This window comes from Anopheles gambiae, chromosome 2 (genome assembly GCF_943734735.2).
Source record: "Anopheles gambiae chromosome 2, idAnoGambNW_F1_1, whole genome shotgun sequence".
Taxonomy (NCBI): Eukaryota; Metazoa; Arthropoda; class Insecta; order Diptera; family Culicidae; genus Anopheles; species Anopheles gambiae.
In genome coordinates, this window is record NC_064601.1 from 11,625,513 (window position 1) to 11,650,145 (window position 24,633).

Here is a 24,633-nt window from a genome sequence, read left to right on the forward strand (position 1 = left end):
TGGAAAAATGAATTTTGATCCCGGCCATAAACCAGCGTATTAATGAGATACGTCCGCGATGGGTTTTAAAAAGACGAACTGGGAATCGCAAACACAGCACGGGATCTGGAAGGCTACAAATAATGACGAAAGGAAGGTACGAAAGGAACGGAGGGCAATAGCAACGAAAACGTACATACCAAATCCAACCAAAACTACGCAACGAAAGCGAGAGGGTGCATAGAAAACCATTACGCTTGCATAAGGAGATTAAGTTTTATGATTTTTTGTTGTCTGTTGCTGCTGCACCATTGCCTCATCCCCCGAACGACGTGCAGCAGGTATGGCAGGGATGCACAGGACGTAACAGACAGGCTTTGTGGATGTAAATCCGGGGCGCATCCAAGCAAGCATAGACTCGAGCGACATCGAATTGGCGTGGTTAATGTTCGATCCCGTAGCGTGTATCCTTTTTTTGTTGTTGTTGCAGGGATCGTTCGCCGTCTAGCAACAACAATCGCACAGCAACAAAACCCCTTCCAATCGCTCACCGGTGCAGCAGTGGCACACATGTGGTGGCGCTGCTGCACCCTCTGCTGTCTCCTGCATTATTACATTAGATGCGCCGACGACGACGACGACGAAAAGGACGAATTCATCGCGTTTTGGGGTGCGGGATTGCGCGCAGCATCGGCCGAGGGTGAGATTATGATCGGCGGTGCGTGTGCATAAAACAAACGCACACACACACTGTCGGCGCGATGAAATTGAAAATGATCCATAGCAGAGCGCACGGTGATGAGGATCGGGCACGTTTGTTGTTGACGGTCGTTGTGACATAGAACCAAAAAAAAAAAGGGCGAAATATTTCGTACCGGGAACGGTCCCGGGCACATGGCACCGGAAGAGGTCAATGCTCTCGCGGGCAGGAATGGTGAACCGCACCGTAAAAAGGACGAGGGTGACGATTTGGCTGGCTCGGGCTTTTCGGGAGATAAAACGTGTGCAATAGCATCCTCTCGCTCGCAAAAGGGAAGGGACACGGTAGAGCCTACACGCACACCACAAACACGAACACGTATACCGTGCCGTGCGGGGCAGGATATATTTGTCGGCGAACGTCGGTCGCAGTTACCCTCGCTTTGTAGCTGTGTGGCAGACCCGGGATTTTCCTACTGCGAACACATGCGCACACACACACACACACACAAATACAGGCAAGTAAGTCAAAGGATGGGAGGGGGAAAACTCCTCACGATGAAACAAGTGCCAAGTGTGGTGAAGTTTGATCAATACAGTATACACGTTCATCATTGGCAAATTTGTAAAGTTTTATCACACATTGCTATTGTTTAGTAAAGCAATACTTTCATGGTTGGGTAGAAAATGTATTAAAAAGACTATTGTGTTAAGCCACACCAGAGACTGTTTTCACATCGCGCAAGTAATTCTCCTTTACGAATACTAGCGCCATCTATACGACAAAAATGCAACTACAACTAATCCCACTGTTATACAGGTCCTTGGAGCAGATAAAAAGTGTAATACAGTTACTATTTCATGTAAATTATTGAATAATTAGATCTTCTCCACCACCTTTCGTCCCAAAACCGATTAGCCCGTAGTTCGGATATTATAAACCAATTTAGAAATGCAGACTCACCGCCAGATTCTCCATTGCACGTCATCTTCGGCACAGCACCACAACAATCCAACTTTCTCCACCATGCAGGAATCAAAAAAGTACACTATCACACGTGGTAAATAAATAATTCATTCTTCTACTCGTTCATTTTTCGAAATTGTTGCACCACCGTTGACGACTGTTTGTGATCGGATGAATGTGTTGTGTATTTTGTTGTTGTTTTCTCTTCTTTCAATGACTTCACTTCGGTCCCAGCATGTTCTCCGGTCGGACCCATTCGGCAAACTGCTGCTCGGTCAGGTAGCCCAGCTTGAGGGCGGACTGCTTCAGCGTGGTGCCTTCCTTGTGTGCTGTCTTGGCAATCTTGGCCGCCTTGTCGTAGCCGATGTGCGGGTTCAGTGCCGTGACCAGCATCAGCGACTCGTTCATGATTTTGTCAATGTTGGCCCGGTTGGCCTCGATGCCCACCACACAGTTCTTCGTGAAGGTACGGGCGCTGTCCGCTAGAAAAAGCCAGAAAGACAAGCAATGATTGAACACCCTTTGCCTCCGCCTGCCCGGTGCCAGCCCGTTTACTTACAGAGCAGCCGGATCGATCGCAGCACGTTCGAGACGACCAGGGGCTTGAACACGTTCAGCTCAAAGTGGCCGTTCGATCCACCCACCGTAACGGCCACATTGTTGCCCATCACCTGCGCGCACACCATGGTCATCGCTTCGCACTGCGTTGGATTCACCTTGCCCGGCATGATCGAGCTGCCCGGTTCGTTCTCCGGCAGGCTCAGCTCACCGAGCCCGCAGCGCGGTCCGGAACCGAGGAAGCGAATGTCGTTCGCAATCTTCATGCAGCTGACGGCGATCGTGTTCAAACAGCCGGACACTTCCACCATCGCGTCGCGCGCCGCCAGCGCTTCGAATTTGTTCGGCGCCGACACGAACGGCAACCCCGTCAGCTCGCCGATCTTGGCCGCCACCTTCTCCGCGAACCCGACGCGCGTGTTCAGCCCCGTACCGACCGCGGTACCACCGATGGCGAGCATGTACACGCGCGGCAGCACCGCCTCGATACGATCCAGCGCGAAGGCCATCTGCTGCACGTACCCGCTGAACTCCTGGCCGAGCGTCAGCGGCACCGCGTCCTGCGTGTGCGTGCGGCCAATCTTAATGATGTCCTTGAACTCGTCCGACTTGGCCTTCAGTGCGTCGTGCAGCGTTTGGATGGCGGGGCGCAGATTGCCCGTCAGCTCGCGGGCCACCGACACGTGGATCGCCGTCGGGAAGGTGTCGTTCGACGACTGTGACTTGTTGACGTGATCGTTCGGGTGGACGGGCGTCTTCGAGCCGAGCTGGCCGCCGAGCAGCTCGATCGCCCGGTTGCTGATCACCTCGTTCACGTTCATGTTCGTCTGCGTGCCCGAGCCCGTCTGCCAGATCACGAGCGGGAAGTGGTCGTCGTACAGCTTGCCGGAGATCACGTCGTCCGCGGCCAGCGCGATCGCGTCGGCAATCTTCGGATCCAGCCCGTACTCCTTGTTCACCAGGGCGGCCGCCTTCTTCAGGATGCCCATCGCAGTGATGACGGGCTGGGGCATCCGTTCGGTCGGTCCACCGATCGGGAAGTTCATCGTCGAGCGTACGGTCTGGGCACCGTAGTATTTGTCGTTCGGCACCTTCAGCTCGCCGAACGTGTCCGACTCCGTGCGGAAGCCTACATCTTTGCTTGCCTACCACCCGGCAGAAAAGAAGAAAAAAAGAAACAAACGTAAGAAAAGCAATCAGAGTCAGTTGGGAATCTTATCAACGCGTACGGCAAACGTAAACGCCACTATTCCAACGCAATCATCCCCCGTTATCAACTTGCTCGATTTATGTTTTGCTACTTATTTTACGCTCAGAAAATGAGAATTCAGGTTTAGAACACGCGGGGAATATTTGTTTCCAGTTCACGGTTCATGGTGCTTGGCTTGATCTAAAAGAAAACAATAATTTATTCGCCCAACACACACACACATAGCAACAGAACTGATGTGCCTTCCATTCGATGACGCTTCTTTGCCCTTCTATCAAATGGGCAAATCACAAAACATCGCTCCGTATCGAACGACGATCGTTGGGTGTACACATCTCCATGCTGCTTGGTAACACGCTTTTGCACCGATCCGCGGGGAGATGATGTATGTTTTTGCATTTTGCATTTGCATATTTACCATCTTCTACCTATCACGCGGTTGCCTTTTATCGCAATCTAAACTTGTACAATTCACTTGCTAAATGTGCCTGGCGTCGTCCGAGTGCTCGTTTGCAATCAAAACAAGGGACAACTTTATATTCCGGTTCGCTTGCTCTGTTGCTCCGTTGCCACGAGTAACTTCCAGAAAGCAGCGCAGTACGCGATTCGATTGCGTCTTTCCTTACGGGCACTTCTTTGCCGACTGAATGGACACAGTGCCGTGTGGCTGAGAAGCTGGGTGAAGCGACGTGTAGCGTTGATGCTGGACCGATCGCGATTTCAGAGCAATTGTATCCACGACAACGAGCGTGAAACGGGGGCGCTGGAGGAGATTGCCTTTGTAGTGGTGATTTTGGGTCGGCGGTTTTTTCTTCTTCTGCTTTTTAAAGCGATTTTCGTACCATTTCAACTGTTGCTGCCATCGAACCGGTCTTTCGAGTGTGTGGAGTGTGTAAAGGGTCGCAAAGGGTCGCAAACCGGTGAAAGTGTGTATGTGTTTTTGGTGTTTAACAGTTCAGCTAAGGAGCACGTTAACGGTTTGATGCACAACGAAATGCTTTACTATCGTATCGGTGCTATTCAACACTTTATATTGGGATTGAAGAGCTAAGAAAGTGAAAATAATGCAACCGCAACCAAAAACCACTTCCCCTAACGCTAACATGTGGAACATATAAATTCACCAAAAGCAATTACAAAGTTGTACCAACAGTGCTAGATTCTCCACTACGAAGCCAGTCCGGATTCCACCGTCTAACCTCAAAACAAGATATCACCTTATCATATTCAACCTATTTAATTGCAACATGCCACCCCCATGGCAACTAACCATTCTCTTTTTCTTGATCTCAGGTTCCTCCATTCGCGGTTAACCTTATGGATGTGATAATTTTTCGATCCCAATTACGTGCTAACACGATAAACCGAGCTTCCTCTGGCGCAGCTGACAAATGGATATCAAATACAGTCGAAGCATTTTGCCGGGTCGGTGTGGGGAAAAATGCACCGAACGGTGAAGAATAAGAAGCCAATTGGAGTGGATGTGAAAATTCTCACTTTCATCGCCGAACTAACTCGCTACACCTTTCGCGTACACTTGCCCATTTTCTCGAGTTATTTAACCGTTCATTCGCCAAATATCTCGCCAAGCGAAATGATGGATCCACAAAGTTATGTAATTTTCCCACGTTTACGTTTTCCTCCGTTCGCAAATGGATGCGCGGGGGGGACTTTTTCAGCCCAAAACTTACCGCGCGCCCGGTACTAATGTGGCGGCTGGACTGGAGAGCGGCTAGCCTGGCGCAAACCTTCACGTGCGCTTGGCCACGGACAACGAGACGGGACACGAGGAACATCCTGCGGGTTTGAACGTCCTTTTCTCGGCAGCTATCCACAAAAGTTACGGCACCGCGGTGTGATACGACTTTGTTTTCTTCTCCGAATGCGATCAGAGATCTGCATTTACGAGAAAATTGTACTCACACAAACACACAGGCAGGCAGAAGAAGAGGGAAAAAAATCATGGCCTGCTGTCACAACATTTCCCTGACAGTGTTGCCAGACGACCTGCCGCTACCGGCGCAATTGACAGCTGCAGGTAATTTTTGGCACCGCCGAGCAGCGTTTGTTTACATTTAAAAAAATGAGCCAAGACGAAACGGATCAACATCCCGGTGCTAATGGGCAAGATATTGCGGAAGAAGAACAGGATGCGCCAAATACCCCCGAGCAAGATGTGCCCATGCAGACCGAGGAAACGGATGCGGATGCTGAGTGCAGTCCAGTGGCGGAAGCACATTTCTTCAAAGACGCTGCCTGCATAGAGGTGGCCCGCTGCTCGTGGGATCGCCCGGTGCGACAGAACTATCTGCAAGGCTGCCGCTGGTCGCCGGACGGCACGTGCGTCCTGACCGCGGTCAACAACGATGGAATGCACATCGTCGAACTGCCGACCGATCTGTACGGTAAGGAAAGTGTGCCCGAGGAGCGTCCCGTCGATCTGCTGACCTCGGCCGTGCACGTGAAGGAGGGCGGCCTCGTGTACGATTACGCCTGGTATCCGGGTATGAACAGTGGGCGGCCGGAAACGTGCTGCTGGATCGCGTCCCGCCAGCACGAACCCATACAGCTGTGGGACGCATTTACGGGCGGTCTGCGCTGTTCGTACAAGGGCTACGACCAGTTCGACGAGGTGGAGGCAGCCCTCAGCCTCGCCTTCGCACCGGCCGATGGGGCCACAATCTACGGCGGATACAAGAAATCGATCAAGTGCTTCGACATTAACGTACCGGGGCGGGAGACGGGCTCGTGGCGCACGAAATCCACCGCCTCCTGTATGGCGATCGCATCGTCCATGCCGGACACGATCCTGTTCGGCTCGTGGAACCGTAGCATCTCCGCGCTGGATGTGCGGTCCGGCGAATGTTTGCCGGTCGGGAACTATGCCCCCGAGAACAGCCACACGGCGGGTGTCACTTGGATAGGCTTTGCGCCCGACACGGAGGAGCGGTTCGTTACCGGCGCACGCAAGGATCCGAAAGTGCTGTTCTGGGATGTGCGGAAGCTGACGCAACCGGTCCAAACGCTGGTCCGAACCTGTGGCACCAATCAGCGCATACACCTGGCCTTTTCCCCTGGTGGACGGTGGCTGATCAGTGGCGATACTCGAGGCATTCTTCACGCGTGGAACCTGCACGAGACGGACGAAGCGGGCCGGCCGAAGGAGTTGCTGTTCCCGCTGCACTGGGACTGCCTGAACGGTGTTTCGTTTCATCCGCACGGACCCATTATGGCAACAGCGAGTGGGCAGTACCATTTTCCACATTCCGCGGCGAACCTGGACGCTGATGACGGTGAACCAAACCCCGATGAACCGGCGGCCAAGGAACCGACCAAGGTGGAAAACTCTCTCACACTGTGGTGGATCGGCAAGGGTGTGTTTTCGGAGGAATAAACGCAATGGAAATGTGCTCCCAATACACTGGATACGATGTTTAATTTTTCATCTGTTATTGTTTGCAGTCGTTTCGCGTTTGCACTGACTTCGGTCTCCCGTCCCTATACCCCCTTCCGCTCTCAACGGCTCTCTCATCGGTATCTATGAACCATTTTACGATTAAATATTGTTCTGATATTAATTCATATTTACAACAAATTGAAATAACAAATTGGGATTAATAAAGAAACGCCCGAGCACGAATACATATCTCTCGTCTGTGGGTTTTATGTGTCTGTGTGTGTGCCTTACTGTGCACCTGCACGTTTCCTTTGCCTCCTGTGGATCGGTCCCGCCAATGCGCAACGTCGGTGCGTAAAGCCTTGCCGCTGCGCACCAATCACCGATCACCGATGGTCCATGTTTCATGGCCTTCTGTTCTGTCACGCTTGCCGCAAATAGGTAACGCACCCGAGTATGCCTCCATCTAGAGCTCGCGTGGCTCGCTTCTTGTGCGCAGTTACTGCGCAACTCTTTATACACACTGATACAACACTGATTTTAAACGGTTTCCCTTTCCCGGATGCGCGCTAACTCACTGTTCTGTCTTATTTGTCCTTTTGTTTTTGCAATGATTGTTCCCCAAATGATTAAATTGTCTATTACCTTCACAAACTGTTCGTCCCCCCTTTCGCCCCGTTTGTTCTTACGCTACTAATGCCAGGGCACCGAGTGTTGACCACACCCGCGTCGATTGCTTTTGTTAGAAGGATTCCACAACATAACGGATCTACACTCTCTTTGCACCGTATAACACGCACGCGCAGTAGATCGCCTTTTCTATCGAACATTGCTTATTAATGGTTACGAGGGGATGTATGATTTAGATCCTACAATGAAAACAATTCTATGCGGCAATGTTTCGACGCGCCCGTTGCATATCACGCCTTTGACACTGATGCCATTATACGATAGTTTGATCCGATAACAAAAATACAATCCGATAAAATGACTAAATACGTCCACCTTCTCCTCCCAATCGAAATGCAGTGCGCTTCCGTGCGAGAATAATACGAGCTGCAGCAATCTCGAAATGGCTCGATGGCTCGCACAACACGGAAACATCGCCCGCCCCGTGGTGGGTTTTTTTTCCTACACATTAGAAGAGGTAAACATGGGTGTGTTGTTGGTTTCGAAAAATGGGATGGAAAAGGGTGTGAAAACGGTCTGAAAACGCTCAGCTATCGAACCTTTTTTTTTAATAACAGTGTGTAGCTATACTCTACGATCTACTCTTTCTTTCCCCTAACCCTAGTGTGTGTGTATGTACGATTAATACAGATTAATCCTGCTAAATTTTGAAACGAATCTTCAACTAAAAATCAACAACTTCCGATTGTATCACTATGTACATTTTATACGTTTCTACTTGCTGGCTCCATTACAGTTCATTGCGTGCGATAAATATGATTTTCTCTCCTTTCCTTTTTTTTATTTCTTTCCCTCCAAATGCCAATTACGATAACGTACGACGCTTTCAGTGAATCGTTCACCCTTTTTGTTTTACTGCGTTCGAAGTAAATTTAGGTTTGCTATTTATGTTAAGTAGATTTTAGTAGCGATACTGTGTTGCCTTTTAGTTAGATACATTTAATTACTGCGTTTAAACGTTTGTTTTTCTGCTACTGTTTTGCTTATCCTTTGATATGATTTGATGCTTTTCTTTGCCGCTCATATATGTATCCTTTTGTCCAGGAATTTTTGTGTCGATTTTAGTTCTTTCCGCCATTACGGGTAATATATCGCCTGTGTAACGCTCCTAAGTGTAAAAGGGTGGTTCCTATGTGTGTGTTTTATGTGTTGTGTGTATGTGTGTCCGTGTGCATAATGCATATTTAAATCACTTTTACCTGTTTCACCCGTCCGCGCGCTTCAGGTGCTCGATCGATCAATCGGCAATGTACTACTACAAACGTAATAATTGAGCTTAATAATCACGTGTCGATTTGTTTCTCTTCTTCGCATTGATGTTCAACAGCCACAGGCGTGTGTGTGTTACGGGTGCATCTGAATGCTAATGTGCATCGTGACGTTCGTCTGCGCGTAAATACTGTTTTTGCAACCGGATATGCAGTTCTGCGCTGTTTGGTAGCATCAGGCAAGCGTTCTGCAAATAAGATCGTGACAGTTTTAGTAAAAGACGTAAGGGAAAAAAGCAGTAAAAACATAAACACTCACGCACCTACATCCGTCATCCCGCAGTTAGGTTGGATCGTTTCCCTCAGTGACCGGAGGGCGAATTTTACTGCCGATGGGGCGGTTGCGGTTGTGCGGCACCTTGCTGCTGCTGCTGCTGCTGCCGCAGTTCGCTTTGATAGATTTTGGGCACATTCAGGAACGGTATCGGCTGCGGAAACTCGGTCACCTTGTGGAAGTAGAACGCGTACTTCGCCTCCAGGTCGATCTCTGGCAGGGGCATCTTACTGCTGGTCGCCGCCGCCGACGAACTGCTGCTGACCGACGTTAGCGATGTGTCCTTCCGGTGCAAACTGCCGCCACCACCAGCAGCTGATGTGGAGGTGCTCGTGATAATGACGGTGCTGCTTTGACTATGATGACTCTGATTGTGACTGCTGCTGCTGGTGACGCTGCCGACAGTGGGTACCGCTGGTAAGCTGCCGCCGCTACCGGCCGAATTGCGGATCGACGAAATGCGTTGTGGTGGTACGGGCGCTTCACCCGAGTTCTACAAATGGACGGCGAAAAAAAACACACACACACACACACACACGTACAGTTGTTGTTAGATACAGTAGGTACTACGTACGAGACTGACTAGCACATTTAATTTAGATGTCGGTGCGAAATGTGGTCCACCATGGTCACACTCTTCACCATGCTTATCTTATCGCTTATCTACAAAAGGAAGAAGCGGGCCTTAAGCTTCACAACTGCATACACCATGCGCTCTTCTGTTCGTTTAAAACATCTAGGCATGGTATTTTATGACCAACAATATTAGGTGAATTAGGTGAATTAGGCCTTAGGTGAAAGTATCAACAGAGTTTTTCTGGGGGTTCTCATAGCTGTGGGATACTTTTTTGACTCATTCATATGGGCAATGAACTTAACATGGGAATTGGACTCTTTGTTACCCCTTTTGGACGGACTCATTGGATATTCCTATTGGATATTTTCTTACAAAAAGAGTCCAATTCCAATCACATTAAGTTCATTTCGTGTATGGAAGTGTGATAGCAAAATTGGAAAAATATAATAGCAAATAACACAATCCACCAACAACTCACCAGCGTCGACGCCGGAACTGGTGGAGGTGGTGCGGGGCTGGTCCGATGCGGTGGTAGCGGCGGGGCGGCAGTCGTTTTCAAGCTGCCACCTTTCGTCAGCGTGCTTCCACCACCGAGCACGCTCAAGTTGCCGGTCGAAATGGAGTTGGCCGACGAGCCCGCGACCGACAGGTTCACGTTCGACACCTTCGCTCGCAGCTCGTCCGCCAGCGTAAGCGAGGACACGTTGTTGACCGAGCCGAAGGTGGTCGGTTCGGTTGCCGGTGAGCTGGTGCCGCCGGTGTTGTCCTGCGACGACGGTGCCAGACTGAGCGAGGGAGGCAGGTGCGTTAGGTTCGTATTGCTGACGCTCCGCACCGGCGGCGGTGGCGGTGGTTTCATCGTGGGAGGCTTTGGCGGTGGTGCGGATGGTCGACCTGCGGAAGCAATCGTATTCGTTATATAGATTAAGCACACGATCTAATCGCCCCTTGTATAGTGGCGGGACGGAAGAGCCACATACCCGTTACTTCCCGCACAGGTCGTACAATCGATTCCGACGATTGGAACATGGCCGCTGACGAGGGTGGTCCACGCATCGTACCGAAGTGATTGGCAGGGAACGCTGGTGCGGTTTGCGAAACCGGTGGCGACCTAAAACAAAACCAACCGTTCGATTAATGCAACGGGTAAAGCTTTACTTTTCATAGCGCGCAACGTTTCACGATGAGCCCAGGGGTTGATCTTTATTTTATCTTATTTTATTGAAGCTAACCCGCAATCCAATGCAACAAATAGAACACGCTAAACCAACTCGTTTACTCACACCACCAAACAAAACCAAGTGATAAATTTACTTCAACTACTGTACAGTAGGAGACAATGGGTTGTGCTATTACGTCTCTTCGCAATCGCCTAATCAAATCAATCATAGCAAAGATCTCCTATCGGTGCCCCTACCTTGGACTTCGCATGCTCTGATGCCGACTCACGGTTGGTCGTGTCCCGCTGCCACTGTCTGCGGCCGTCCCACCCAGCTGCATGCCCGGGGGCTTCGGTGCTAGATTTGGTTTGCCATAATTGGGTACCGGTTTCGGTGCTACCGGAACTGCGGCCACCGTCGGCACGCTACCATTACCCATGGCGATGCTGCTGTTAGCCGTCGTTGGGACCGTCGTCGTCGTGGTACCGCCAAACAGGGCAGATCGGTTCGGGATCGGAGCGCTGCCGCCGGTTGCATTGATGGTGGGACTAGTAGAGGCAGCAGCGGCAGCAGCACTGCTGTGGATAGCGGACATTGGTCCGTTCGTGGCTGACGATGGTTTCGATACGGCCAGCTTCAGGTGGTTGGGTGTTGCAGGTGCTTGGCTACTTACCGGAACGGTTGGCACGATGATGCACAACAGCCGTGTGGTGACCGATCCGATCCCCCAAAAGCATTCAAAAGGGAACAGGAACGGGAGGGCATACGGTATATGAACACATTATGATACACGGGATATGCAATACAGCAGGATGATGATGGTGATGTTTTTGTTTGTTTGTAGTTGTCAGGAAACAACGCAAAAGAATGAAAAGGGAATGAGATAGGGGATATAAAAACGCAGGATATTAGCAAACAAAAATAAATACAAAACCATTGCGGTGGTTTCAAAATTATGATACTTTACAGTAAAACTCTAAATCCGGGCAAGATCACTTTAGCCAATCAACTGAAATCTGTACAAAGCAGCACACACGCACACGAAAGCACAAGCTTTAGAAACCATTTAAGCTAAACAAGCAAATAAACTAAATAAAATCATAAAATCTAAAATGTAGCAAATCAATACAGAACATCAGAGATTGTACAGCATTTTCCGCCAATTTGCCAAAAAAAAAGAAAAGAAAATTTGAACATCGCACTATCGAGGAATTCTGCATCGGAAAATAGTATTACCATGTAGAGCACATAAACGCTCAGCGCGCAGAGTCCACCGCAATCGCGTGGATGCGGTAAAAATAGCTCATGTAAACATAAACGCCACCATTCCTGTCTTATTTGCGCTACGGCGAACCGATCGGCTCACCGGGAATAAAGAGAGTGCGAAGATTCCAATGCGAATTAAAAATAAACTCACTTCTCTCTCTCTGTCGTTGCCTTTCGGTCGAGGAGGCGCAAATATGCGCACCTACCTCGCCTCAATCAAGAACGAACACCAACAACGAAATCACATACTATTTCAACTCATTCTGCGCGCGATAAAGAAAGCGGCAATTGAACATAAGATACTTTTAACATAAAAAATCGCAAACACAACTGAAACACATGTGTGTGTGTGTGGAGAGTGTGGCACCGGGGAGCGGGATTGGGCGCCCGATTGAGTATCACCACCGTCACCGTCACGGAAATACGCACCTTTTCTGACTGGAGGAGGGCGGTGCCGGTGCGGTCTTTGACGCCGAATTGTCTCCGGATGGCTGGAAAGAGGAAAAACAAGATTATATCGTTGCATTGCACTGTACGATGCAGCCCAGAGCCTTTTTGTCTTACCCGTTGGATCGATGTTGGGGGTTGCGGTGGTGGTCCTCGGTTCAGTCGCAGGTTCGCTTCGTTCGGCACGGTTGGGGGAGGGTTCATGGCGGGAGGTACGCTACCACTACTGCTGTTGCTGCTGATGCTCCCCTGCTGTTTCTGTTTTTTGAGCGTTAACTTTTGCGCGAGCTCGTCGGAGAAGTCTAGCGGGGCGGCGGCGGAACCGCCACCATTCCCCAGCCGCCCATTGTTAATCGGCGACCCTTTCGAGGCGTCCGGGGAGGGCGTTTTGTTCTGCTGATACCCAGATGCTGCCGAAGGTGCGTTTCCTGGAGAAGCGGGAGAAGCGTAACACCAACGTGAGCGATATACGTTAATCGTTGCGGTACGTGTGTTTCGGTGTAGAATATCAGCTTCCACCCAAAGCACAACAAAAGGTACGATGATCTTGAACTATATTACATCAACCCTTTCCACTGGAGAGCGCACAGGGAAAGCATACGAACGAGGTGCTCCTAACACAAACGTCACGCCGACCTTCACAAAATCCCCGAACCAGTCCACATAATCTCGCGGTCGGGCGACTCATATTACCACCACCACCACCACCACCGGAGCAGCAGATCTTCTTCCCTCAACTGCCACACAGATCCTGCATACGCCCGGGAGTTCCCAACCCGCTTCTTTACCTGTGCCAGCTCCCGTTCTGCTGCCGACCGGTTTCAATTTCGGCATCGATGACAGTCCCTCGAACAGGCCGCCCAGCTTCGGCTGTCCACCGCCGATTGTCGGCCCTGCTGCCGCCGGCGCACTATCGTCGCCGGTTGGCCGGCCAGGTGCCCGATTGTTTGCCCGCGTCGCTCCTCCATCGGAAGTAACCTGAAAACAACAGCAAAACCAAGGTAAGCAACACTGTAACAGCGGGAAGGAAGAGGAATAGCTTCTATAGCAACAGCAGCAGCAGCTGGCATGGCTTACCTTGCCCTGAATGGCCGGTGCGCTCTTGTCGACCGTAACCGTCTTTTTGAGCTTCGCACCCTTCTGGATGGAAAGGAGCAGAGCGTTCCGCCCGTCTGCCGACGGTGCACCGCCACCGAGCTTCAGGGCCGGCGGGGGCGGCGGCCCTGGAGGTGGTGGCGGTCCAGGCGGCGGCGGCGGAGGCATTTTTCAGGAAGCTGGCGGGAGGAAAAAAAAGAAGAAAAAAAGAAAAACGGAACGATTAGACATACATCGTAGATTGCGCTTTGCAAGCAAGCAAAGTAGGCGATGACTGTTAAATCATGTTGTGGGTTCAGATCTGCAACTTGTGAGGATTGTGGCCACCTTTTCAATTCAGTCCTTTTCATCTAGCCGAAAAACACGTACAGTTTTCCGTTTTGGGGTGGTGGCCACGCGGTGAAAATTACTCATTGAAAGTTACGATCGAAAGCCGACAGCCTTTCAGTCATTCCGGTGCCGTGAGCTCATGGTGGCTGTTTTGTGTGCATGTATCGGTAAAAGTGTAGCGCACACATTCACACACACCCGGGTACAGGAGATTAGATTGTGTGACGCTGCGGTTTATCAAATATCCTCGCCAACAAAGAAAAGCAAGAGCAAAGTTAGCGGAGCAATAAAGGCGACCGCAGCGGAACAAGAAAGGCGACGGGCACGTTTTGCGGGCCAATGCTGGGGGCCCCATTTTTAGTCAGTCCACGCGGCAAGCGCTTCAACGGTATCGCGTGTATCGCAGCAATGCGGCGCGCGTTTGCGGAAAACTTCCTTCGTGCCGGAATTGCATAAGTGCGAAATATGGGCTGTACAGTTAAACTGTGTGAGGTACATAGAAGCTTGCCAAAAGATTATTGGGATCTGTCCAACCAAGTTACACACACACTCTGTACGGCCGATCGATCGACGGGGTCACGATCTTATTAAAGAGACGGCCAAAAACGTGACAGATCTGAAAAGAATCGGGGTAAAGGAGTATGAAGTAAAACACGGCACACGCACGCGTTCGTACTCCGACAAAATGGGATGCCTTCGCTCATCGGGTCCTATTTATCACCAGGAAAAGAGAGAAAAAAACTCCTACAGCCTACTTGGGAAAAATGATTGCACGACAAAGAAGAATCGTTTCCGAATGCACACCACCACCACCACCAATCATACCAAAATTACTACTGCAAATGCAAATCAAACGACCATCGTCCCCATTCTTCAAACGTTGTTTACTCACGGGCCACGTTTATATGGGCAGCAATTCTTTGCCTCTTTTTTACGACCCACCAGTTTTTGGACAGTTTATTTCCCTTTTCGACATTTGACAATCAAGCGAGATTCCAACAACATACATATTGCCACAATGCTCCGAATCCCATATTCGAATGAATGCGCCTACCGCACACCCCAACAACACACACTCCAGCCACTTGTTGTTGTTGTTGTTGTTGTGTGATCGCTCATTCTATGCTACATCATCATCACCAGCAGAAGCAGCATCAGCCGCGCGCCGGGTTGTTTTGCTGCCTGGCGGTGTGTAATCGGAGGAATTCCGGATGTCGGCAATCGGCAAAATGCAAAATAAACATGTGACACACATTCGGCCCTTCGGTCGGCGCGACGAGCAACACGATTGGCCGCGATGATGACGAGGGACAGCGACAGCCTCCTCACCCGCACCCGGGTTCTGAGCAAAACAGGCCAAAGCATTATTCACCCGGCACTGGAACGGACCCGACCCCGACGGCGTGACGGAAATGATTCAAATGCAGTTTTCGCCAATCGAGTGTAACGATACTGCTAGCGGCAATGAGCAGAGTTCGTGTAATCTATTGCATGTGTGTACATACTGGAATCGGGTGCGCACCACACCAAGTATTGGGAGGCCATTTATTTCCTCGAAACTTTGTGTAGACAATTAATCATAGTGTAAAATGAAATAAAAAATCCATTAAACGGTTAAGGCAGAACTTCGTACAAGCAGAAGATGTTGTTCGGCCGTTTCTTTGATTTTGAAAAGAAACTGAAGGCATTTAGGCGGTCACAATGGTACTTTTTTAAAGTCTGCTGTCAATCAAAAGGATTCAAATTAGTGATGGGAAAAATGAAGATTTCGTTAGAATCGATTCCGGCTAGCTCCGAAGTTTTCTGGAATCAATTCCGGATAGTAAGTCCGAAATCAGTTTCCGGAATCGATTCCGGAATCGGCTCCGGAATTGGTTCCGTCATCGGCTCCAGAATTGGTTCCAGAATTGGTTCCGGAATCGGCTCCGGAATTGGACTTGGCTCCGGAATCGGAATCAGTTTCGGAATCAGAATCAGCTCCGGAATCGGTTCCGGAATTGGCTCCGGAATCAAAATCGTCTCCGACATCGGAATTGATTCCGAAATCAGTATTGGCTTCAAAACGGAGTCGGTTTCGGCATCTTCATAGGAATAGGCGTTTAGGTGCTATGATGCTACGAGTTGCTAGAGGCAAAGAATCAAAATTTATTTGTAAATGATTTATTCACATGGAGATTCCCGGACTTATATCGCTTCCCACACTTCTTACTTCAATTCAAAAACTAATTCTCATTCCAGAGCTAACTCCATTTCTGGTGTCAAGGCTGATTCAGTTAACGGAGCAAATTGCAATTCCCAGGTCGATTTCGATGCCGGAGACGATTCTGATTCCGGTGCCGATTCCGATCCTGGAATCGATTCCGGAGCCGATCCCGGAATCGGCTCCGGATTCAACTCCGGAATTGGCTTCGGAACCAACTCCGGAATTGTCGCCGGATTCAACTCCGGAATCGGAATCGATTCAAGCATCGGAATCAGGTACGTCCGATTCCGAGCTCCCACCACTACCCATCACTATTATTGACACCCCGTAACAGGACAGTCAGTCCTACGTATCCATCATTCAGGGTTTGAACTCATGACGGACATGTTGTTAAGTCGTACGAGTAAACGATTGTACCATGAGACCGTCGTTTCTAGCTAGTTCTTGATACATTTTATGATACAAGCTTCCAGAAGAATCATCTACAGGAATCACAATTCCAAAGGAAAGTAAATGTTCAAAGTAAAGGCCTCAAAGGGCGGAGCAAGTCTTTCACTCCCCTTTAAAACAGATTCGATCATACCCGAAGTCGTGGAGATTCTCCAATAAGTAACTTCACCCAAAAATACTCAGACTTCTGTTTTTTCCACTCTTCCTTCTATCGCCTCTGTCTTGCTCAATTTATTGGCAGTTTATAACGCATTTTACAGTTGAGTTAATACTGTACCCCAATAAAAGTGTTCACTCGCTGATACAGGGTTTCCCACGATTTATTGGTCAGTTCCCATGATTTTTTGGTGCGTTCCCACGATTTTTTGGTTGTATCCCATAGATTTTTGGTTCGATCCTATAATTTATTGGTATTTTCCGATTGGATATCAATACAATTAGACCAAAAAATTCTGGGAAACGACCAAAAAATCGTGGGAACGCACCAAAAAAATATGGGAATCCACCAAAAATTGATGGGAACCAACCAATATATCGTGGGAAACCCTGTAAACACCCAACAATTGGTTGATTGACACTTAGCGCCATCGAAACGGCGGCACAGTGTACAGAGGTAAGACGATGCCGTGGGGCCATCGGACCCCCCCTTCGCACGGACCATCGGACCATCGTCAATCCCATGTGAAGAAAGTGGTGCTTCCAAAACGGTGACCAAACGCGGTGGTTTTCGCTTCTCGATCGATCGTGCGTACTTGACCCCACTCCACCCCCTAGTGGCGATCACATGGCGGGTGGCGCGGCGCGCGCGTCATATCAAAGCCGATTGAAAAGAAATCGAAATGCTCCCCCGCCCCCCGCCTTCCCGACGGTGGTGACACTTGCTGCGGCACCGTAAATGACCAGAATGTGTAAGGGAGCGAATGCGCCGAGTGAAGGACAAGTTTCCCAATTGAGCAAACAACTATATCCTGTGAGTGCTGCGGGGAGGGGGGATGCGACGGTCGCTTATCTTAGAGTACCAGGGCTACCCGGGGCCGAGAGAGCACCTTGAGAGTGCGAGATAAGATTTCCAAACCCAGATAATACTTTCTCTGACCGTGCACACACCTTTTTAGAGCGGTCTTTTGGAGCCAATGACTTGGGGATGGATTCATTCAATCAAACAAAGAAGTAATTGCGATCGACTTCAATCTCTGCTTAAATACATCAGCTGTTGACAGTAGACCGAACTTTGGTCACGGTTATATTCTGTACATTTACTATTTTTCTACTCGTAACAGTAGTAGAAGAAGCATCAGTAACATTATAAGAACAGTTTCGAGCGAAAACTTCCTTTACCCGCGTGTGACTAGCGCAAAAATCGTTCCCATATCACACTTACTGGACCGTTTTGTTTATCTTATCAAAGGTAATGTAGAGCTAACAAATAAAAGCAACAGAAACGGCCAGACATTAATCGCGTACCAGCACCGTGTTATCGTCGCCGGTACCACACCGTTAAAAAAGGGTAAAAAACGAGCGTTGGCAAACCGTTGGCGGTAATTACGTACAGTCTGCACTGTGCGTGTATGTGTAGGGGAAGCTAGGTAAAGACGGACACTACGGCCACAGATGGAAACTTCGCATAAATACATGATAAATGTATTTATTCTTGCTTACTCATGCAGCTTGGAATCAAACCAACCCGATTCCGATTCCGTGTTCGGAATCAATTCCGGAGCCGATTCCGATGCTGGAAACGATTCCGGAGTCGATACTGGAAACGATTCCGGAGTCGATTTCGAAACCAATTTCAACCGATTCCAGAAAACTTCGAAACTAGCCGGAATCAATTCCGACAAAAACTTCATTTTTCCCATCACTAAATTTGACTACTACGGGTCTTCAGCTTTGTAATTGGCATTGTTTACATTCTCGACAGTTTTATTAAATGAATTAGCTGTCGAGATTATTAAGCTAAAACCCGAAATAGGTGAAATATGAAAGCAGTAATAAAAAAACTTCTTCCGTTTGCTGATGGTTAAGAATTCTGACACCAAAGTGGAAATGACGGACACTCGGTCGTTGGGAAAGATGAATTCCAACATTTTTTGATATTTTTTTTTTTTTTTACTTATCGATTGGCGATGAACAGATGGCATCAAATACCTTTACTAAGGTAATTTACACGCAACAACAACAAAAAGAGCCTATGAATTCCTTCAGCAATGACTGATTGACATCCTTCAGTAACATGGATAACCGATTCTAATGGAATTTCAAAGATCATAAAGTTGAACTTAAACTTAGTGGAAAAAATGCCCTGAAGGGGTTCAATTTTCATCGTTTTCTACATGTGTCCTTCTTACCCTTCATAGCATCCATCTTTCCTGTATCAGGTGTCCGTCTTATCCAAAAATTCCAAAATTGCTCTAAAAAAGGTTTTTAATTGATGACAAAAGCATAGAGTTTGATAGAATCTTAAAAATTGCAACACATTTGTTCATCAATAATAAGTTCTGCACATTTCCATGGTTTTTACATTTTTCCTTCATGTGTCCGTCTTTACCTACCTTCCCCTATACGTTCCAAATGCAGTTAATCCTTATCGAGCTGGACGATTTTGGGAGGGCTTAGGTTGCAAACGTGTCGGCAACAACAACAACAACAAAAATCCCGATCCAATCCCCTCCCCCCCCCTACCCGCATTGGCGCATCGATTGGCCTGTGCTGTAAAGGTGCGTGTAACAACCAGCAGCTGTTAGCAAGAAGCATTGGCACACATGCAAACACACCTGTAGTATGGGCAAACCCTGAACACAATCTAAAAAATGATTGCTGCCACAGGTTATGGGAGAATTCGAAGGTTGTATATACTGTCAAGGGCGGGGGGGAGGGTTATGTGGTGCAACCTCGACCATATCTGTAATGCCCGGAGTTGTCGGTGGCGGGTGTGATGAGTAACATCAACTCATTAGTGTTGCAAATTTGAAATATTAACCGTACCTTACGCCCCACCACTCGACCTTAACTTCGCATAACTAACAAGCGCTGGCAGTGCTGGAGTCACTACAGAAACACACTGTACGCTGGTTGCATTGCATCGGTTTTTTGAGGGACAACGGTACACATTCGATATAAGGATTCCAACAGTGGCGTACGTCATCATTTCCCGGGTTTGGTTAGGAATCAAAACATGTTACTAACCACCCCAAAGAGACATTAAAATACGGACACCTTTTCTTTGCTAGAAGTTGGTTTACGACTTTTCCCCTGCCAATCACACTAAAACTACGTCCAAAGTTGTAATGTCACCCTAATCCGACGAAACGTGGCGACAGTTAAGGTGAGCAGGGGGCAGCACCACACACACGCGGTAACACACACATGAGATATGTGCATGCAAAGGCGAGAAATAAAAACAATAAAATTATTACACCCCACACCAAACCCCTGGCTTGGTCACCCCCAAATGTTCCTCTCCTTTGGTTGATCAATAATCGTTGCTGGTGGCTTTATCATTGCTCGGCGCGACGACTACTACTGAAATGGCGCGACACAGCACAGCATGCGCAACCGGAAGCGGACGATTGCGTGGCGGGGTTGCGTAGTGATAATGGTTCCACCAGCCCATCCCCCTCATCCCTTCCAGGCGCATGAGTCAATGCGCATATGGGTGTGCCCTTCTCAGGGGGATACCAGCGGATCATTATTACCTTCCACCAACACAAGTGTGTAAAGATGTCCACATACACGAGTGTGACTAATCGGCGTTGAATTCATTCACAGTGGCGACCTGTTTTCTGGCAATGCCCAGAGGTTTTCAATTAAAAAACATAACAAAAAAAATCGATACAAATACCAGCGTTCTGAACATAAACTCAGGGGAATTGTTTTTTGGCGGGAAAGGCACATAATGCTTATCAATAATGAAGTACCAATATATCTAACCGTAGGATAGCGCTCTATTTTCCCTAATGTACAAAACATGTAACCGGCAGATGCAACTAGTCCAGATACGAAGTCCGGATCGGCTGTTTAGCACACGAGCGCCATAAAGGATAGGAGAAAGCTCTTTAAAAACAAAAGCGAGCCCGATTTAGGAAGATTCAACCTCAACCGAAGGATCAATGAAATGGGGCGGAAATTTGCATTTCAAATTTCGCTACATGAGGCTGTATTTTCGCTGCATAAGCAGCCGTGTGACCGCTAATCCTATTCCAATGCTTTGTAAGAGCTTGAGAGCGCAACCAACCTCCCTCGGTAGAGGATCGGGTAAACACAACAAAGCTTCCGTTCGGTATCTCCATGATGTGTCTTTTGATGAATCTGCTGTCTTAGGCGTTCCATCATTTGTTCGATCCTTTCCTCGAACTCTCTGTATGTAGCAACATTGTGTTGCTCGTAGATCGCAAACACCAGAGAAGGATTCAAATTCAAATTCGCCCGCCTAATCTAAGCACACTGTGAGTTACAGAAAACAAGTGGCTTACTGCTTTCTCTCTTTTAGTAGAACATTTCGTACAACAGCTAAGCCTACTTTGCGCTCTCCAGCATTCGTCATCATTTGCTTTATGCTGCGCATCCCGCAATCCACCCGTGCGTACAGTCGGCAGCGTGCGCGCGTGGCCTTCGTTCAATGTGGGCGCGACCACGACAACTACGCGCGACACCATCATGTTGTCATCGTTGCCTCGCGATGGCAAACGCCTTGGAGGATGCGCGTACGCACACACAAACACACACACACACACACACACACACGCTAGGTGGGTGGGTGCCCGTGGTCGCCGGGCGCAACGTTCGAAGGTAGGAGGAGGCAGTACCGGTTGCGGGGATGGGGGGTATTACTCACCGCCTGGTTTGGCCTTGCTCCTCGCTGGCACCGCAGGCACCACGCTGGTTGCCGCCGTCGTGCTGGTGGTTTCCGTCGCTCGCCGCAACACGAACCGTCCCGGTTCGGTTTGAACGGTCTCAACGAAGCGGCTGCGCGGCGCCGTCAGCTTTGCGGTGTCGGACAACAAATCGCTACTACCTCCTTCTGCTACCTGCCACCTGGCCGGACCGTGCCAAATAACGCACAACAGAACGGTTGACAGGCGGGACCGAGTGATGAATCCTTTTCGCTAGCGCCTCTGGTCTTGGTACTCTTGGCACTACTACTACTACTTCTACTACAACAATCACTGCACACTACAGCACACACTACGCTTAAGCTGCTTGGAAGACCGGACTGTACCGAAAACAACACTTTTCGGCGGATGCTGCGAGCGGTTGCATTCCTCTAGTTACACGCACTATTTCCAACTCGGGGATGATGCAGAGAATCACAATTCATGTTACGGATTTTCTGATCACTCTCGTAAGCACACACACACACACACACACCGAGACACGTCGACCACTAAACAAGCTCCCCCTTTTTGATAAGCTACTCGTCGGAGTTACTCTTGATCGCTTATCGCTCGTACCGCATATCAGCACTATGGATAACGCACTTTACTCACACACACACACCGATCAGCATATTTTACTTCTTTTTGCACACATTATTGAACCTGTGAAAAATAAAGAACCACGGCAAATCTTACATAAATAGCTGAAAACTTGTACAGCTTTTCAAACTTCCACTACAGGACGAACTACTAGTGCGCGCCATGATGCATTGCTAATGGCAACAAACCCTTTCTCCGACGAAACAACTGCCTACTACGTAACCTGATCCCGTTGGAATTATGAAGGTTCCGAACGAGCCCAGAAAAAGCGCCACAGCGCTGGAAAATTTGGAAAAGATTGGACTCGTCAAGCAAAGGGGAAGGGGAGAGCGAGGGGTAAAGTGACTTTTTGCTTATCAGTTGCAAATCACGGTCCCCCCCTACACCGGAGCGATACGTCCACCACATACGATGGACCATCTATGTGTGTGTGGCTGTGGTGTGTCGCTCAATCGTCGTTATCAGCACACAGGGACAGGGCAGGGCAAATGTATCCCTCCCCACACAGCCCCATCGCCCCATCAAGGCGAACTTAACTTTATAGCATCAGAAGTCCTTTTTCGCCTCGAGAACCATGCACAACACTTCTTGGATTCTGTTCAACCATCCGACAATATTTCGCTCAACGTGAAACAAAGAACCATTTGGCATGGCAAACACGACGACGACGACAGGTGACTCATGATTCGGTTCCGTCGAAAGGCGTATGACAAGCGATACAGGGAGCACACCTACGGCACACCACCACAGCACACATCCGGAATTCCCTTCCGCGCGCGGGGAATGGCTCAACAAACGGACGCCCCAAGCTCTTTGAGCCACAAACCCCCCCCCCCCTTCGGGCACCTTCTTATCGTAATGGAAACGGTTGTCTTCGGGCAGCAGGATGAATGAGGAGTGTGTTTTCTCTCTAGCTCGAAATTAACACGATTTGACAGCATATGCCGTGTGGTGTCGATTTTTTTTATCATTTGCTTGCTTGCTTGCTGTCCCCCCCGTGTTTTGCTTCATATGATTTCTTTTCTCTTCTCGTCTCTCTTTCGCACCGTCTTCACTGCGCCCGCGAGACATGACGGATGACGTTTTCTACTCGGATGAAATCTGCTGCTGATGCTGCTGCTGCCATTGTTATTGTTGTCATTGTTGTTACACTACTGAGACACACACACACACACACACCGACATATCGGCACACAATCAGTGGCACGACTTCATATGGGAGAAATGACGTCGGATGGGACACTTTTTGCTCTCCTGCCTAAGCCTTCCAGGCATGATGTTTGCTTACACGACCACCGTGTGACCACACAAGTACGCATACTTGGATCACTACAGCACCTACAACACGCACACGCGAGAACACCGAGGCGATTATGTGTGGGTTGGCACTGAGTTTGGCCAGCCTATGCAATGGCACGGAATGTTTTCATCTTTCGAGGTCACCAGACCCGGGGGGTTTGGTGCAGTTGGAGAGCGAAGGAAGGCAAGAAATCTCGATGCTTTTTCGTTGCACAAAGTGTACACTCGCGAAATTTGCAACCCTCTCACCTACCCCCCCCCCCCCCCCACCCCATCACCCCAAATGAACGCACACACATACACACCTCGGTTGGGTCGTTTCGCGCGCGCGTGTGTGTGTGCTCCAAATATTTCGCCTTTTTTGCACACATTCGTATGTTTTCTTTTTGCTCACATTTCTTCCTTTGCCTGCCTCTTTCGCACAACGTCACAGCGCGCTGCACAAAATCTCACACCCCACACGGTACAATGTTTCGGGAACACAGGAAGCCAGACACACACGCGCACGCACACACATACACATACACACACAACCACGAGATAGGCAGTGTGGTTTCTGTTTGGTTTTAGGTTTTACTGGCCTCACTCATCTCGCTCGGGCCATGCCATATTCAACACGCACCACAGTAGACACCACTTCCCCCTCTGGGGCCTGCCAGCGCCTACTCGGGCCCCAAATTACGGTGCACGGACGGAACAGGTGCGCGCCTGAGACGAGTGGGGAGGAGAGATTTTCCGTCCGCCCGAACGACACGACACCCTTTCGAGACGGATTTGCCGTTTCCGCGTACCCTTTCACGGCAGCCACACACTTGCACGCGTGTCACCCTTTTTTTTTTTTGGTACGCACAAACACAAGGCGATTCGCGAAATTATTTACCCCACGAAGCAGAGGCGTATGTTGACGGTGTTGACGACAGAAAGTTGCTGGGGCCAGCGCTTGTGCAGGCTGTGTGTGGAGATTTTTTACCCCCCGTGCCGTACAAGTTGGTGGTCGCATTCGTTGTATGATTGCTTCCCATGCGAGCTGGCCCATCTGCCTCTCTTTCGCTTGGTGCGCTGGGTGTCTCGCTCTCGCTTATTGTTTTTGGCATATCGCAACACACACACACATGCACATGCCCACACGAACATACCCATACATGCGCGCACGTACACGCAACAGCGAGACGTATGGTTCGCACGCAAATGACAGCAACGGGTTTGACAGTTCATGTCGGATGGGGGTATAGTGCCGTGTTCAATACTCACCGTTGCGTGCGTTGGTCGTCGCGGCGGGAGGTAAGGAGT

The 24,633-nt window shown here is 49.3% G+C and overlaps 3 protein-coding genes across 22 annotated transcripts; 1 reads left to right on the forward strand and 2 right to left on the reverse strand.

Annotated features, from left to right (window-relative positions):
• Nucleotides 1-1,744: 1,744 nt before the first annotated feature.
• On the reverse strand, nt 1,745-6,824 carry LOC1281238 (fumarate hydratase, mitochondrial). Of its 3 annotated transcripts, none has more exons than XM_321179.6 (3): nt 5,105-6,824; nt 2,205-3,348; nt 1,745-2,127 (listed from the first exon to the last, which is right to left on the reverse strand). In XM_321179.6, the coding sequence occupies exons 1-3, from the start codon at nt 5,207-5,209 to the stop codon at nt 1,865-1,867; spliced, it is 1,512 nt and encodes a 503-aa protein (XP_321179.5). In that variant the 5' UTR covers nt 5,210-6,824; the 3' UTR covers nt 1,745-1,864. The 3 variants fall into 3 exon arrangements, with proteins under 3 accessions (XP_321179.5, XP_061502344.1, XP_061502345.1); XM_061646360.1 differs by lacking the exon at nt 5,105-6,824 and adding an exon at nt 4,256-4,579; XM_061646361.1 differs by lacking the exon at nt 5,105-6,824 and adding an exon at nt 3,832-4,505.
• Nucleotides 5,497-6,839, forward strand: LOC5667738 (telomerase Cajal body protein 1 homolog). Its single transcript, XM_001689264.3, has one exon. It carries the CDS (start codon nt 5,497-5,499, stop codon nt 6,805-6,807), a length of 1,311 nt encoding a protein of 436 aa, XP_001689316.3. The 3' UTR covers nt 6,808-6,839.
• LOC4577034 (uncharacterized) lies at nt 6,831-24,511 on the reverse strand. 18 transcript variants are annotated; one of them, XM_061646339.1, is made up of 11 exons: nt 24,224-24,511; nt 21,405-22,107; nt 13,570-13,766; nt 13,281-13,470; nt 12,610-12,920; nt 12,475-12,536; nt 11,037-11,444; nt 10,600-10,730; nt 10,098-10,513; nt 9,032-9,535; nt 6,831-8,956 (listed from the first exon to the last, which is right to left on the reverse strand). In XM_061646339.1, the coding sequence occupies exons 3-10, from the start codon at nt 13,753-13,755 to the stop codon at nt 9,092-9,094; spliced, it is 2,148 nt and encodes a 715-aa protein (XP_061502323.1). In that variant the 5' UTR covers nt 13,756-13,766; nt 21,405-22,107; nt 24,224-24,511; the 3' UTR covers nt 6,831-8,956; nt 9,032-9,091. The 18 variants fall into 18 exon arrangements, with proteins under 18 accessions (XP_061502323.1, XP_061502331.1, XP_061502332.1 ...); XM_061646347.1 differs by having other exon boundaries at nt 9,036-9,535; nt 24,224-24,391; XM_061646348.1 differs by having other exon boundaries at nt 9,028-9,535; nt 24,224-24,391.
• Between the last annotated feature and the right edge of the window lie 122 nt (nt 24,512-24,633).